At 45.7% G+C, this 16275-nt stretch overlaps 1 protein-coding gene across 1 annotated transcript; it reads left to right on the top strand.

The window, feature by feature from the left end:
• The first annotated feature begins 991 nt into the window (after positions 1–991).
• Positions 992–4054, top strand: LOC119269213 (sphingosine kinase 2-like). Its single transcript, XM_037551006.1, has 10 exons — positions 992–1407; positions 1651–1773; positions 1884–1984; positions 2412–2484; positions 2601–2687; positions 2780–2857; positions 2951–3021; positions 3110–3379; positions 3500–3622; positions 3729–4054. Exons 1-10 carry the CDS (start codon positions 1053–1055, stop codon positions 3924–3926), a joined length of 1479 nt encoding a protein of 492 aa, XP_037406903.1. The 5' UTR covers positions 992–1052; the 3' UTR covers positions 3927–4054.
• Positions 4055–16275: the final 12221 nt, after the last annotated feature.

The raw sequence follows: 16275 nt of genomic DNA, 5'->3' as shown, positions 1-16275 counted from the left end.
GTAACCAATAGCGGAACCTGGATGCCCATATTGGCTCCTACATATTCTACGAAGATCTTTATTGGCCGAACCGTTATGACAACATACGTTATTCCCTTTGTCTGTCGGTATGTTACTTGCCCGAGATTTGATTGTCGGTATCTTCATACCTAGTTCAATCTCGTTACCGGCAAGCCTTTTTACTCGTTCTGTAATACATCATCATGTAACTAACTCATTAGTCACTTTGCTTGCAAGGCTTCTTATGATGCGTATTACCGAGAGGGCTCATAGATACCTCTCCGATACTCGGACAAATCCTAATCTCGATCTATGCCAACTCAACAAACACCTTCGGAGATACCTGTAGAGCATCTTTATAATCACCCAATTACGTTGTGACGTTTGATAGCACATAGGGCATTCCTCCGGTATCCGGGAGTTGCATAATCTCATAATCGAAAGAATATGTATTTGACATGAAAAAAACAATAGCAATAAAATGATGTGATCCTGTTATCAAATGACAACTCATGTCTATGATTAGAAAACCTTAACCATCTTTGATCAACAAGCTAGTCAAGTAGAGGCTCACTAGAGACACAGTGTTTGTCTATGTATTCACATATATATTTAGGTTTCCGATCAATACAATTCTAACATGAATAATAAACATTTATCATAAATAAGAAAATATAAAAGAACAACTTTCTTATTTCCTCTGGAGCATATTTCCTTCAGTACTATCATGGCATGATGAAAAATCGGAGGCTTTCTTAAAAAAAAGTTTTAAAACGCTCTATTGACAACGTACGTTTTCTTTTCCAAAGTAAAAAAAAATACTCTAAAAGATAACGTACATTTTCTTCTCGTCCAAAATACTCAAACCCACGGCAACAAGCCGATCACTGGAGCGGTGGAGCCCGCGAGCAGCACGCAAGTCGGAAACCCACGCGTACGTAGATCGATCCGCATCTCCATATCTCCGACTCCTCTGCCCTGCCGCGCGGGCCCAACTCGGCGCCAAAAAATCCATCTCGCATCTCACGCTCTTCTAGCTCTCTCCCCCCGCCATGGAAGACCGGCAAGCCACCGGCGGCGCCGGCGCCGCGACCAAGGTCCGCGTGAACGGCACGACGGCCGAAGCGACACTCTCCACCACAGGCGGCTGCCCCGAGCTCCGGTGGCGCTGCGCTAGGGCCACGGCGGAGAGGAGCCTCTCGCTGGAGGCCGACGTGCTCGGAGCCGAGGCGAGCGGCAAGGAGGTCGTCGTCAGGGCCTTCGTGGCGGAGGATGCCGCGAGACCGCCGTCGCGCGCCAAGGCGAGAGGGAAGAGGCGCAGGAGGGAGTACGTCTTCGAGATGGCCGACGGCGAGGGCGCGGCCGCGGCCTGGGGCGAGACGCTACGGGGCTGCTTGGACTCGATAGGTACGTGCCTTTGGTGCCTCCGTCCGTCGTGCCGGTCACCACGCGACCAGCCCAAACTGTCTCGGATTTTTCGATTCCTCTGATGATGCACAGTGCTTCTCCAATCTAGATGTGACGAGCTGCTCCTCTGTTTCATCAACTAGCAATTTTTTACGGGATTATATCAGCTGTTTCTAGTAGTTTATAATGCGATGCTCCATTAGCGTAAACGATTCATATTTCGTGATGAACATGCGATAACAGGGCGGCCCAAGAGATTGTTCGTCCTCATCAACCCCTACGGAGGCAAAAGACGGGCGAGCAAGATCTACGAGGCAGAAATCAAACCCCTGTTCGAAGCCGCCGGCGTCGAAGTCACAATGCAAGGTAAGGTTGGTTTTCCATGGTTTTTTGAAGCGCGATCTTCTTCTCCGACATTCTTGGCCCTTACAGTTATTTTGATCCGCCTGGTCCGTGGTTTCGTTAATTTGTTTCAGAGACCCGGTACCGGGGGCATGCCCGGGAGGTGGCGTCCTCTCTCGACCTTGCAAGATACGACGGGATCGTCTGCGTCAGCGGCGATGGCGTCCTCGTGGAGGTTGGTAACACGCAAATATTCTGTACCATGTTTAGGTTTGCATGGTTGGCATGGCACGGCATGGCAGGGGTCGAATCCACAGCGTTGACTCCAGTAGTTGTAGTTGGCATTCGATATGCAGCTGCGAGTTGACTTCACATAATGTTAGTGGACGGATCTCACTTGATCATCTTGTCTGGAAGGCTGGCGATAAACAAAAAAAAACACTGAGAGATATTAACAGCATCTGATGCAAGTTTAGCTTGAGCAGTTTATAGTGCCTTCAAATCTACTCATTCGCAGTTCAAAAAAAAAGTAAAAAAATCTACTCATTCGCAGAAAAAAAGAAAAGAAAAAAAATCTACTAAAAAAGCCATAGAAAATGTCGTACATACTGTAAGGTTCCTACTTCTTTTTTTCTTCCCATGCTGACATTTCTGGCATGTAGCTTGTGAATGGGATTCTGCAAAGATCAGACTGGGAGGAAGCAATAAAGATGCCAATTGGCATAGTTCCAGCTGGTAAAGAACAACTGATCTTTTTTTAGCTGAATAATAATCGATCTTTGGTCAGACACTAGTAGCACCAAAAATTCTGAAAGTGCTCAAACATGTGTGTTGGTTTGTTATTTATGCAGGCACAGGAAACGGCATGGCCAAATCACTTCTCCATGCTGCCAGCGAGACGTGCTCAGTTTCAGACGCCGTATTTGCCATTATCACAGGTCATAGTATGCTTTCAGGCACATAATATAAGTTCCCACGGCAGTTTCAAATAGAGGAATCTGATGGAAGCAACAACTCTCTCGTTGCACAGGTCACAAGCAGGCCTTGGATGTCTGCACCATAGTGCAAGGGGAAAAAACCGTTTTCAGCGTGCTGTCAACTACTTGGGGTACGCAAACGCAACCATGAAATCAACAATGTCTGTTAAATTCCAATGGAGCTTCTGTGGATGCCGGATCTGACTCTTTCAGAAAATTTTCAGGTTTGGTGGCCGATGTTGACATCGAGTCTGAGAAATACAGGTGGATGGGGAGCGCACGGTTCGACTTTTATGTGCGTAATGTTGGTTCTTTTGTGATAACTTGAAATCTTTGGAAACTAATGCCTCATGTCGTAACGAATTCTTCTTGATTGATCCCAGGCTCTGGTTCGCATAATGAACTTGCGCCGATACCGCGGAAGCGTCCACTTTGTGCCTGCCCCGGGCTACGAGGCATACGGAGATCCTGTCAAGCAAGCCGAGACTCCCATCGTGGAGCGAAACGGGGAATCTCGGGTGTGCTCTTATCAAGGCCCTACGGCCGAGTTTCAATGTTCAGACTGGAGATCCATCGATGGCCCATTTGTGGGTGTGTGCGTCTACAACGTGCCATGGGCTGCTGAAAACGCCATGGCAGCTCCTGAAGCCAAGGTAATATTTTTGTCTTTGTTTCACAGTGCTAATCTGATCAAGCTCCATTTGCTTCTGCAAAACCTGCCAGTTGAGTGCTGGTGTAATTTGCGTGAGATGCATGGTGTGGATTTGATGCAGTTCTCAGATGGCTACATGGACGCGGTCATACTGAAAGACTGTCCGAAGGCCGATCTTTTGGCTCTGCTGCTGAAGATGAGCGATGGGAGCTACGTGAAATCGCCACATGTTACATATTTCAAGGTTGGCCATTTTTTCCCTGTCAACCTGATCATCAACTTGCAGCGATTCAGAACACCGTGCCAACCTTCTTCCATAGAGTGGTTCATCAGTAGGTTCGACTTTGCAGGTGAAATCCTTCCGGTTATCGCCGGGGCAGCTCATGGAGGATCCAAAAAGGGGCGGCATCGTAGACGTGGACGGCGAGGTGGTTGCCAGAGGAGAAGGAACGTACGGCATGAACCAGGATCAAGATTTGATGGCCTATGGCCCTTCTGTTCAGCTGACCGTGCACCAGGGCTTGGCCACTGTATACTGTCCCAAATGATCCTACCTTGCCTTCTCCTCTCACCAGAGATTGTCCCTTTGTGTCAATTGCTTTATTCTTGTTCATATTTAAAAAAGTACTCTATTGTATTCAAAACAAGATTCTTTCAAGAAAAGGTCACACGTCTCTGAGCAACACAATGTGCCTCGTCTTGCTTCAGTTTCAGTTCCAGTCCGAACCAACCCAAACCGTTGGCGCCCCGTTGTGCTTTCGTTGAACTGTATCTAGATAAATCTAAGACAAACTTCTTGGGACCGAGATAATAAATGAAATTATTGAATGCTAGTACATCTCAGTTCACAAGGGGTAACTTTTACAAGCATCACCAATCAAAAGTAACACGCCAAGACAGGATAACAAATTAACAACAATAACTGTAGAACAGATATTCAAGTTTAGACAAGCGTTGCATCACTGGTGGTGGAGCAGTTCAGAACGGAAGAGCAATGCATGCAGCAATCGATCAAGGCGACAGAGAGAGCTGAAGTGCAAGTGAGATCGAGGCACTCCACTCAACTTGACAAGCAGCAGGTGGAGGCGAGGTCACTGGAGGGGAAAGATGTTGGGCCTGCTGAATGAAATTAATGAACGAATGAAACTTTGAAAATAATGAAGCATTTGAAAGATAAAAAAATGAAACAAATATTACAAAAGTTCATATTCACAAAGGGACTGGGGAAAACTTTACCTTTATCTTCATAGTTGTGAGTCTGAATTGGTTGGCGCTAGCAACTTCTTCAGACTTCACAGTTCTCATCTTCAAAGTGAGCGTATATTCAACTATTCGCTCAGTCTTGACAAAGAGGCCCTCCAGAAGTACATGGGATATCTAAGTGAATCTCAGCTAACAAGGGATAGATAACTGTTACAACCATCCAAGTGCATCTCAGCACACAAGGGATAACTGCTAGTCCAAGCATCACCAATCAGAAGCAACACTTCTAAGACAGGATAACAACACAACGGCAATAACTGTAGAACAAGATTCAAATTTAGATGCATGTCTCAGTCCAGAGGGTGGAGAAACTGGAAGAATGATGCATTCAGTAATCAACGTAGAAGGGATCCTGAGGGGTCGACAGTAGTGGCAATGCCGAGAGGCGAGAGAGTTGCAGGGTGGGTGAGCTTGAGGCACTCCAACTCTTGACACGCAGTGGACATGGTCACCGGAGGGGATAGATCTCGCACCTACTGTTTGAAACAAAAGAATAAATGCAACTTGAAATAAATGAAGCATATGAAAGATAAAAAATGAAATAACTATTACGAAAGGCTGTCTTTTTTTTTTGCAATCGTCAAAAGGACTATCTTTGCAAAGGCCGGTGGATCATTTACCTTTCCATTTATTTGGAAGTTGCATATCCGAACAACAGTTCATCTGAAATCCTTCCAGCGGATATGCGCAATCTTTGGCCAGCTTTCTCCGTCAGGCGCTTGGCAGCTCTCGTTCAAGCGTTCACAACGCCAAACACATATATGTTGGATGGAGGATGGCAGATCTGATAAAGATGATATGTTGGGGCAGTCATAGATATCGAGTGTCCTCAGACTAGAGAAGCACTTCAGATTTCCTGGTAGGGACCTCATTTCACACCGACATAATCTAAGGCACTTGACGGATGTGAATTTTGCAGATTCTTCAAATGAAACGGATGATTCCTTGCATCCTTCGAGAGACAGAAATGGTGGAACTGTAAAACCTTCATCCCAGAGCATGTGGTTGAGCATCACGAGGCTGCTAACATAGAGTGATTGCTGCACCCGAAACTGTGAAATGCAGTTCGCAACGAGCTTCGGGACATCTGTCAAATGTACGTGGTGAAGTTGCAAGAATGGCAAGCCTTCAAGAAAGCACAGATCAGGGAAACCTCCCACTGATAAGGATACAAGGGAAGTCAGATGACCGATAGACAAGGAAGTGGAGCTTCTACAGCCAAACATGCTAAGACTTTTCAGGTGCGGCAAGTCACTACTGAAGAAATTATCTGCAACCATGCACTGGTATATACAGAGCTCCTCAAGAGACGACGGCAATAAACCTGCTCCATGTGTCAAATCTAAAGAAGGGCAGGAAATCAATTTAACTTCTGAAAGAGAGGTAGCAGATCGTAAGCCTCCTAATGACTTGAAACACCAGCAATATCTGATGAACAAAAAGTCCAGCTTTGTCAAATGTTGGAAGACCGCTTGTGACGGAAGTGTAGTTAAAGTCATGATCTCCATTAAGAACAAACTTCTCAGTGACGTGAGACCACCAAGGCAAACAGCTAATGCCTCATCTGTAACACTGCATGAAGAAAGACGAAGTGCGCGAAGACCTGATGGTGGAACCAACGGCAAGTTGATGCTTCTACCATAAATGAATCTCATCCTCTGCTCGTGGCAACATATCCATGCCTTAATGATATCATCTTCCAGAACTAACTCACCGTGCTCTCTTTCTACAGCACATGCAATCGTTTGAAGATGTGACATGTCAGCATCCATTAATGTCATCATTTGCTTCAGAGATGAATGTTCTGACAATAATACTTCCTTAATTTCCGATTCAGAATCCACCTCCCATATCGAAGCAAGTTGTGATGCCAAGTGGTCTGTTCTCATGATGTTTTCCATCTGATCATGCTGTTCTAGCTCATCACTGGTAATAAATATAAGCAGTGGGCAACTGCTAATTGATAAGCATGTAAGGGCTGCTGGAAGACACGATAACGTTTTCAGAGTCGAGACATTCTCGAGCTCTAGTTTTGAGCAATGCCTGAAGAGCTCAGTATTGAGTGGCAGGCCTTCTAAGGCACTGCAATCGACAAGCTTAAAAGATTCCAAATTCTCAAAATATGAACCCTCAAGTAACCAACTTGGATACGTGGCAGATTTGTAACCCTTGATCTCGAGGCCTTTCAGTTGAGGCGGTGGCATCAAACCTTCTAGAATCTCCAACTGTAAACTGTCATCTGCATTCTTGCCATTATTGCAACTCCAGACAAGGGCCAAGCTTCTAAGATGACTTTTCTGATATAGCTTCAACTCTAAGGCTTCATTCTTTCCAGTAACATTCTCGAGATTTCTGACTCTTAAACTGCCACCAAGCTCTTTCATGTCTCTGAGCTGCCGCAACTCATACCCCTTCTGCTTTTGCACACAAAAATCTTCAACATGCTGGAGCAAAGTTAGCTTGCCTATATAAGGGATTTGAGGCAGAGCTACTTCATACATCCTATATCCCAGATCACGATACCCTTCAAGATGCCGTAACTTGCTTAATTTACATAGTTTGTGAGGCAAACTCGTAACTTTATGGTTCAACAGGAGTAACTGTAGGTGGTAAAGAGCACATAATGATCCAGGCAATTCGACAATGGAAGTTTTAATGAGGTTTAAATACCGAAGGTGTTTCAGCTTACCCACAGATTTGGGTAGCTTGTTACTATTGTAGAAGCACAAATAGAGTACACGTAACTTCTTCAAGTTTTGAAGTACCTGACTGAAAACATCACTCACATCATCTATAAGTGGGTCAATGCAGATAACAGTGCGCAAATGATGTAGCTTGCAGATACTGAGCTGATGTTGTTTCATGCTCTCAACACGAACAGACAGACGACTGACGGTGCATGGTATTTCTGTCACCTTATCATCTTCTAATCTGAAACAGTCTTCTTTAGAGAGCGACTCTGCCAAATCATGAAGAAGATCATGCATAATGTAGTATGTGTCCAAAAATCTTTCAGAAAATGGTTGCAAGAAAGACCCAGAAACCATCTCATTGAGGTAATCCTTTCCAACATCTACCATTTTCCTGTTCTGGTTGCACGGATCAACAAGCCCCTCCGCTATCAGCAGGTGAACCAACTCATCAGTGTTATACCTGTGCCCTTTTGGAAACAAACTACAATATACAAAGCACCTCTGCAGACGTGGATCTAACTTCTGATAACTCCACAACAGAGCCATTCTAGGCTCACTTAAGTTGTCAATCTTTAAAGTCAGAGCATCTTTCCAGGCAGAGATATTCATTTTCCCTTTCAACTGGGAACCAACAACTTTTGCAGCCAAAGGAGACTGTCCAAGCCTTTTAGCTATCTCCTCTGCAATCGCTTCTAGCCTTTCAAGCAACGGAGGGTCTCCAATTTGTGCTCCAGTGAAGGCATAGTATTTGAAGAGTGCCAAGAACTGAGTATCTTCCATGCTTTCCAAGCGGAGCACCTTTTCACAGTAAAGAGCGGAAGGAAATGTATCCCGTCGAGAAGTTACCAAAACTTTGCTTCCCTTGTGCTGAGAAACTAGGGGAGCTAGCAGTTGGTCCCATTCCATCTGACTACTCGAATCATCAAACCAAACATCATCCAATACAAGCAAGAATTTCTCAGACTTCTGCAGTATGTCCCTTAATTGGCAGTGGAGAGTATCCAGATTATCAAGATGTGGGCACTCCCTCTTAGCTGCGGATTCGATTATCTCCCGTGTATGACGATGGACATCAAGTTTGCGTGAGATGCACACCCACATCCTGACATCAAAATGTTCTTGCACCCTCTTGTCATTGTAAACATGTTGTGCCAAGGTGGATTTTCCCATACCTCCTGCTCCGACAATGGCCAAACCCGCATATACAGCTGAATTAGCTTCAACAGCAACCGGCTCGGTAAGAAGGTTTATTATATCATCGCGATCCTTGTCACGACCTATTACTTTCAGAGGTGGTAATGATGTGGCCTGAGGAATAATGGGCCTCTCTGCACTGTTACCACCTGGTAAACAAAGAAGCTCAGAGAACCCCTTCCCTTTCACTAGAATGGCCTTCAATTCATTCAGCTGGAAAAGTAGCTTCTTGTTCTTTGGGGGAACATTGGATAATCTGTTAGATGCAGCACGCAGAGGCTTCAAAATAGTGCTGATGGATGAGGCACACGGTGGTGGGCAATCTCCCCCATTCTTTGCTTTGCGCTCAAGGAGGTCATACTCATGCATGTCCAGCAGATCCTCAGCCTTGTAGAAGGCTTCTTTGAGCTCTTGGACCCATTTGTCCAACTTGACCATGTGGTTGCCTTTGTTAGCTGCTTCAACCATCAGCTCGAACTGCGGCATAATTGTGGTCTCCAGTTCATGGAGCTCACTTGCCATGTCCACTCCAAGGAACATTGAAGCATCAGCGAGGAGCCTCTTCAGGATTGGCGATGCTGGAGCCACCACGGCGGCGACGGTAATACAAGGTTGCCGACGAGGAAGACTGGCTTAGTGTTGTAATACAAGAGAGATCAGAACCAGATCTCACCAAACAGCAAGACAAGAGAGCAAAATATCTGATCCAGAGGTGCACTGGGAGCTGGTAGTCTCTTTCTGTTTCTCCACCACGACCACGATGAAGGCCTTATCTCTGAAAGCATTGGTGTAATTTATGTGTGGTTGCAATCCAGTTCTCAGGTGGCTACATGGATGCAGTCCTACTGAAAGACTGTCCGAAGGCTGATCTTTTGGCTCTGGCGCATGTTACACATCTCAAGGTTATAGCCATCTTTTCCCTGTCAACCTGATTATCAACTTACAGTGTTGAATTTGTTTTCCACTGCTTCTGCCTTCTGCAGGTGAAATCCTTTCGGTATTCTTGTGGAGGATCCGAGACAGGGTGGCATCGCAGACGTGGACGGCGAGGTGGTTGCCAGAATGGAAGGAACGTACGGCAGGAACCAGGGGCATCAAGATTTGATGGCCTATGGCCCTTCTGTTCAGCTGACCGTGCACCAGGGCTTGGCCACTGTATATTGTCCAAAATGAAACCCCCTTCGTCTTCCTCGACTCTCCGAAGATTCTCCATTTGTGTCAATGGCTTTATTCCTGTTCATATTTTCAAGTATATTCCACCGTATCCAAACAAGATTCTCAACGAAAAGGCCGTGTATCTCCACGTAACACTTGCAATGAAGAGACCCAGCTCGTCTTGGTTCAGTTTCAGCTCCAATCGAACCAACCCAAACTGTTGGCGCCCTCTTGCGCTTTCGCTGAATCACACGGTGACCACCATTCTGGTAAAACTTTTCACAAGACACCGTATTCGCTAGCAATATCCTCAGACTTCAGGTTTGTCATCTTCAAAGTGAGTTTAACTATTCACTCGGTCTTGACAAAGATGCCACCAGTTACCTTTACTCCTTTACCCAAAACAATCTGCATAAGTTCAACTATAATATGGAATTATGGAATTTAACGCTCCAGCAGTACACAAGATATCCAAGTACAAGAGATATTTCAGCGCACAAGAGATAACTGTCACAGGCATCACCAATCAAAAGTAGCACGCCAAGACATGATAGGTTGATAACTAAATAGCGACAATAATTACAGATAAAAGATTCATATGTACATACGCGGCCCAACACTGTTAGTGGAGCCGTCCAGAGTGGAAAAGCGACGCATGCAACGGTCGACGAAGAAGGAAACCGAGGGGGCGGCAGTTCGGCACCAGCGAGACAATGTAGAGAGAGCTGAAGTGCAAGTGAGCTTGAGGCACTCCAACTCTTGACAGGCAGTGGGTGGAGACGAGATCGCCGGAGGGGAAAGATGGTGGGCCTGCTGCATGAAATAAATGAACGAATGGAACTTTGAAACAAATGAAGTATCTGAAAGGCCAGAAATGAAACAAATAGTGTAAAAGTTTATATTTGCAAAGGCACTGGACGAACCTTTACCTTTCGATTTCTTTGGAGTTGTCATTCTGTAATTATGTGAATTTCTTCCAGCGGATATGCTGAATCTTTGGCCAGCTTTCTCCATCAGGTACTCGGCAGCTCTTCTGCAAGAGTTCAGACTCCCACACGACTAAGTGCTGGAGGGAGGATGGCAGATCTGGTAAAGATGATATATTGGGACACCTAAAGATTTCGAGTTCCATCAGGTTGGAGAAGCACGTCAGATTTATTGGCAGGGAACTCATTTCACAATCAAATAACCTCAAGCATTTGACAGATTTGAAATTTGCAGATTCTTCAAATAGAACAGAGGATTCCTTGAGTCCTTCAAGAGACAGAAATGGCGGAACTGTAAAGCCTTCAGCCGAGAGCATGTGGTTGAGCATCACAGGGCTGCTAACATATATAGATCTCTGGACCCGGAACTGTGAAATGCAGTTTGCGTCAAGCTTCGGGACATCTGTGAAATGTACAGAGTGAAGTTGCAGGGAAGACAGTCCTTCAAGAGAGCACAGATCAGGTAAAACTCCCAGTGATAGTGATTCAAGGGAGGTCAGACGACCAACTGACAAAGATGCAGAGCTTCTGCAGACAAACATGGTAAGATCCCCCAGGAGTGGCAGGACACTACTGAAAAAATTAGCTGCAACCATGCAACGCCGTATCCGAGCGTCTCAAGAGATAATGGCAAAAAATCTGCTCCACATGCCAAGTCTAAAGAAGGGCAGTCAAACAATTGAAAATCTGAAAGAGAGGTAGCAGCTCGTAACCCCCCTAATGATCTGAGACACCAGCAGGATGAAATGTGAAGGCGTTCGAGCTTTGTCAAATGTTGGAGAACCACTTGTGATGGAAGTGTACTTAAAGTCATGATCTCCATTAAGACCAAACATCTCAGTGACGTGAGACCATCAAGGCAAACAGCTAATGCCCTATTTGTAATACTGCGTGAAGAAAGATGAAGGTGACAAAGACCTGATGGTGGAACCAATGGCAAGCCGATGCTTCTTCCATAAATGAATCTCATCCTCTGTTCATGGCAACATATCCATGCCTTAATGATATCATCTGTCAGTATTACCTCGTCATTATCTCTTTCTACAGCACTTGCAATGGTTTGAAGATGTGACATATCAGAATCCATTAAAGTCATCATTTGCTTCAGAGATGAATGTTGTGACGTTAATATTCTCTTAATTTCCCATTCGGAATCCACCTCCCATATCGAAGCAAGTTGTGATGCCAAGTAGTCTGCTCTCATGATGTTCTCCCTCTGATCATGCAGATCTAGCTCATCACTGGCAATAAACGTAAGCAGTGGGCAACTGCCAATTGACAAGCATGTGAGGGCTGCTGGAAGATAAGATAATGTTTTCAGACTCCAGACATTCTCGAGTTCCAGTTCAGAGCAATGCCTGAAGAGCTTGGTGTTGAGTGGCAGGCCTTCTAATACACTGCAATCAACAAGCTTAAAAGATTCCAAATTCTCAAAATTCGAACCATCAAGTAACCAACTTGGATACATCTCAGATTTGTAACCCTTGATTTCAAGGCCTTTCAGTTGAGGCGGTGGCATCAAACCTTCTAGAATCTCCAACTGTAAACTACCATCTGCATTCATGCGATTATTGCAACTCCAGACAAGGGCCAAGCTTCCCAGATTAATTTTCTGATACAGCTTTGACTCTAAGGCTTCATCCTTTCCAGTGACATTCTCCAGGTTTCTGACTCTTAAACTGCCACCAAGCTCTTTCATGTCTCTAAGCTGTTGCAACTCACATCCCTTCTGCTTTTGCACACAAAATTCTTTAACATGCTGGAGCGAAGTTAGCCTGCCTATGTAAGGGATTTGAGGCAGAGCTACTTCACACATCCTGTATCCCAGATCATGATACCCTTCGAGATGCCATAACTTGCTTAATTTGCAGAGTTTGTGAGGCAAACTCTTGACTTTATGGTTTAACAGAAGTAACTGTAGGTGGTAAAGAACACATAATGATCCAGGCAATTCGGCAATGGAAGTTCTAATGAGGTTTAAATACCGAAGGTGCTTCAGCTCACCAACAGATTCAGGTAGCTTGTCACTATTGTAGAAGCACAAATAGAGTACACGTAACTTCTTCAAGTTTTGCAGTACCTGACGGAAAAGATCACTCACATCATCAGTAAGTGGGTCGATGCAGATAACAGTGCGCAAATGATCCTGCAGATACTGCGCTGATGTTGTTTCATACTCTCAACACGAACAGACAGATGACGAACAGTGCATGGTATTTCTGTCACCCTATCATCTTCTAATCTGAAGCAATCATCTTTAGAGAGCGATTCTGCCAAATCATGAAGAAGATCATGCATAATGTAGCATGTGTCCATAGAACTTTCAGAAAATGGTTGCAAGAAAGACCCAGAAACCATCTCATCGAGGTAATCCTTTCCAACATCTACCATTCTCCTTTTCTGGTTGCATGGATCAACAAGCCCCTCTGCTATCAGCAGGTGAACCAACTCATCAATGTTATACTTGTGTCCTTTCGGAAACAAGCTGCAATATACAAAGCACCTCTGAAGACGTGGATCTAACTTCTGATAACTCCACAGCAGAGCTGTTTGTTAGAATATAGAGTTGTAATCTCAACCTCCTTCCTTCTCTTGTATTCTACCCAAACTCCTTCTGTCATAACCTTGTACGTCAAGCCAGGCTTCGGCCACGCATCAATATAAACTACCACGCGGCTCCCTCGATGGAGTAGGAACGCTTCATATCTTTCATGGTAATCAGAGCCACCTCTTCTCATACATCTAGCCACAATCCAAAACCCTAGAAACCACACATCATCGTCTCCATGGCTTCCTCCGCCGGCGTCTCCCTCAACCTTGGATCACCGCCGTCTGAGAAGCTCGCAAGAGGTAATTTCATCCTCTGGAAGACGCAGGTCCTCCCAGCCCTGCGAGGCGCACAAGTGATGGGGCTCCTGGACAACACCGATGCCGCTCCACCCAAGATGGTGGAGATCACGAAGGCAGACAAGACCACGGCCCTAGAGCCGAATCCCCTATACGGACCCTGGATCGCCAAAGATCAGCAGGTTCTATCATACCTTCTCAATTCCATGTCTCCAGAAATTCTTGCACAAGTTGTTGGGAAAGATTCCACCTTTGAGCTCTGGACGACGGTGACAAATCTCTTCGCCTCACAATCTCAGTCTCGGATTACTAATCTGAGAATCGCCATCACCAATACCAAGAAGGGCTCGATGTCAAGCTCGGCGTATATGGCGAAGATGAAAAGTCTTGGGGATGAACTAGCTGCTGCAGGTCGTCCCGTATCTGATCCGGAGATGGTGGACTATATTCTGGCCGGACTGGACCGCGACTACGACCCCGTGGTGGCGGCGATCGGCGCTGTCAAAAACATCATCACAGCCGACGATCTTTTTGCCCAGATTGCTGCCTTTGATCAAAGGATGGAGATGCTAGGCGACTCATCTTCAGGCGGGTTCTATTCATCCGCTAATGCGGTCTACAGAGGCCGTGGCCAGTCCCGTGGCAGATCTCGCGGGCGTGGAGGAAGAGGCCGTGGCCGTGGTGATCGTGGTGACCGCGGTGACCAACAGTCGTCTTCCTCCAATGGAGGCGGCGGATTCAGAGGCCGTCCTCGACAGCAACAGCAACAGCAGGCTCGTGAGCAACAGCATGACTATCCAGAATATCAGATATGCTACAGACACCATCCAGGAGGTGCACGAGTTTGCTGGTGGCGTTATGAAGAAAACGACCAGGAAGAAAAGCAAGCGCATGCAGCCTCCTATGGCGTGGACACCAACTGGTACGCCGACAGTGCAGCAACAAACCACATCACAGGTGAACTTGACAAGTTGACGATGCGGGAGAAGTACAATGGAGGCGACCAAATTCGCACGGCAAGCGGTTCTGGTATGGATATCACACACATTGGCAGTTCAATTGTTAAAACCCCCGTGAAAAATTTACACTTGACCAATGTCTTGCATGTTCCTCAAACCTCTAAAAATCTTGTTTCCGTTCATCGATTCACTCTTGATAACAATGTTCTTATTGAGTTCTATCCTTATTTTTTCTTGGTTAAGGACTTGAAAACAAGGAGAGTCATTCTTAGAGGACGGTGCGTGGGAGGACTCTACCCACTCATATCATCATCATCATCTTCATCTTCATGGTCCAATAAACAAGCAAATATTGTCACCAAGCTATCTACATCAAGGTGGCATAGTCGTTTAGGTCATCCATCTTCAGTCATAGTTAGATATGTTCTTAGCAAAAATAAACTCTCTTATGAGCCTAGTAGTGAGTTAGTTTGTGATCCGTGTCAACAAGCAAAAAGTCATCAATTACCTTACCCAATTTCTACTAGTGTGTCTACTGCCCCTTTACAACTTATCTTTTCAGATGTATGGGGGCCAGCTCCTATTTCAGTTGGTAGATTTTCCTATTATGTAAGTTTTATTGATGACTATAGTAAATTTACTTGGATTTATCTGTTGAAAAAGCGATCTGATGTATTCCAAGTTTTCCTCAATTTCCAAAATCTTGTTGAACGCAAATTGAAATCTAAAATCATTGCTATGCAAAGTGACTGGGGTGGTGAGTATGAAAAACTAAATTCTTTCTTTCAAAAGCTTGGCATATCACACCATGTATCTTGTCCTCATGCTCACCAACAAAATGGATCCGCTGAAAGAAAGCACCGTCACATAGTTGATATGGGGCTTGCCTTGTTAGCAAATGCTTCCATGCCGCTTAAATTTTGGGATGAAGCATTCTTAACTGCTACATATCTCATCAACTTGCTTCCAAGTAAAGTTATCAAATTTGAAACACCCATTACACGACTTCTTGGTGTCACACCCAACTATACATCTCTTCGTATTTTTGGTTGTGCCTGTTGGCCCAATCTTAGGCCTTACAACACACGCAAACTCGCTTTCCGCTCAAAACGGTGTGTCTTTTTAGGCTATAGCCCCATGCATAAAGGGGTTAAGTGCCTTGATGTTCCTACTGGTCGGGTGTATATATCCAGAGATGTTGTATTTGATGAGTCCGTGTTTCCCTTTGCATCCCTTCATCCTAATGCTGGTGCACTTCTCCGCAAAGAAATTCTTCTTCTTCCTTCACATCTTCGGTCTTTTGATCATGGGGGCGACAACAATTGTACTAACCAATGTGATGATATTCCTGCTGGTACTAGTCTTTCTCTTATGCCTGTGCAGGTCCCTGGAGAAAACGGTGCTCAAAATGACCAAGATCTCGAAAATATGGCTGGTTTTGATCCTATATTTTATGCTGAGGAAGGAGACGAAGCTGGCACAGATGACGAAGAAGATCTGGCGGCGCCTGCCACCCCTGCACGCGCACAGATCTCGGATCACGCGACCGCATCCGCCTCGGATCAAGCCCCTGATGGCTCCAGTCCTGGATCCAGGGCAGGCCACTCCCGTGCTGCCGCGTCAGCTTCAGGCGGGACCAGCAGCGGGGCTGAATCCCCCTCGCCCCGCGCGCCAGCGTCAGACGGGACCAGCGGCGGGACCAGATCCTCTCCGCATCACGCGCGCCTCCAGTCGTGGTCGGGTGGCGGATCCTCTGCGCCAGTGCCTGCAGGAGGGGCAGCCACACCAGAAGCCACAGGA

The sequence above is a fragment of the Triticum dicoccoides genome, chromosome 3A (assembly GCF_002162155.2).
Source record: "Triticum dicoccoides isolate Atlit2015 ecotype Zavitan chromosome 3A, WEW_v2.0, whole genome shotgun sequence".
Taxonomy (NCBI): Eukaryota; Viridiplantae; Streptophyta; class Magnoliopsida; order Poales; family Poaceae; genus Triticum; species Triticum dicoccoides.
Note: the sequence above shows the minus strand (reverse complement) of the source record. Positions and strands in the feature narration are given on the sequence as shown.

Coding starts and splice junctions, on each gene's coding strand:
- LOC119269213 (XM_037551006.1), top strand. CDS start 1,053: ATGGAAGACCGGCAAGCCACCGGCGGCGCCGGCGCCGCGACCAAGGTC. Junction 2,688..2,779: donor CGTATTTGCCATTATCACAG/GTCATAGTATGC, acceptor CTCGTTGCACAG/GTCACAAGCAGGCCTTGGAT. Junction 3,022..3,109: donor GCGCACGGTTCGACTTTTAT/GTGCGTAATGTT, acceptor GATTGATCCCAG/GCTCTGGTTCGCATAATGAA.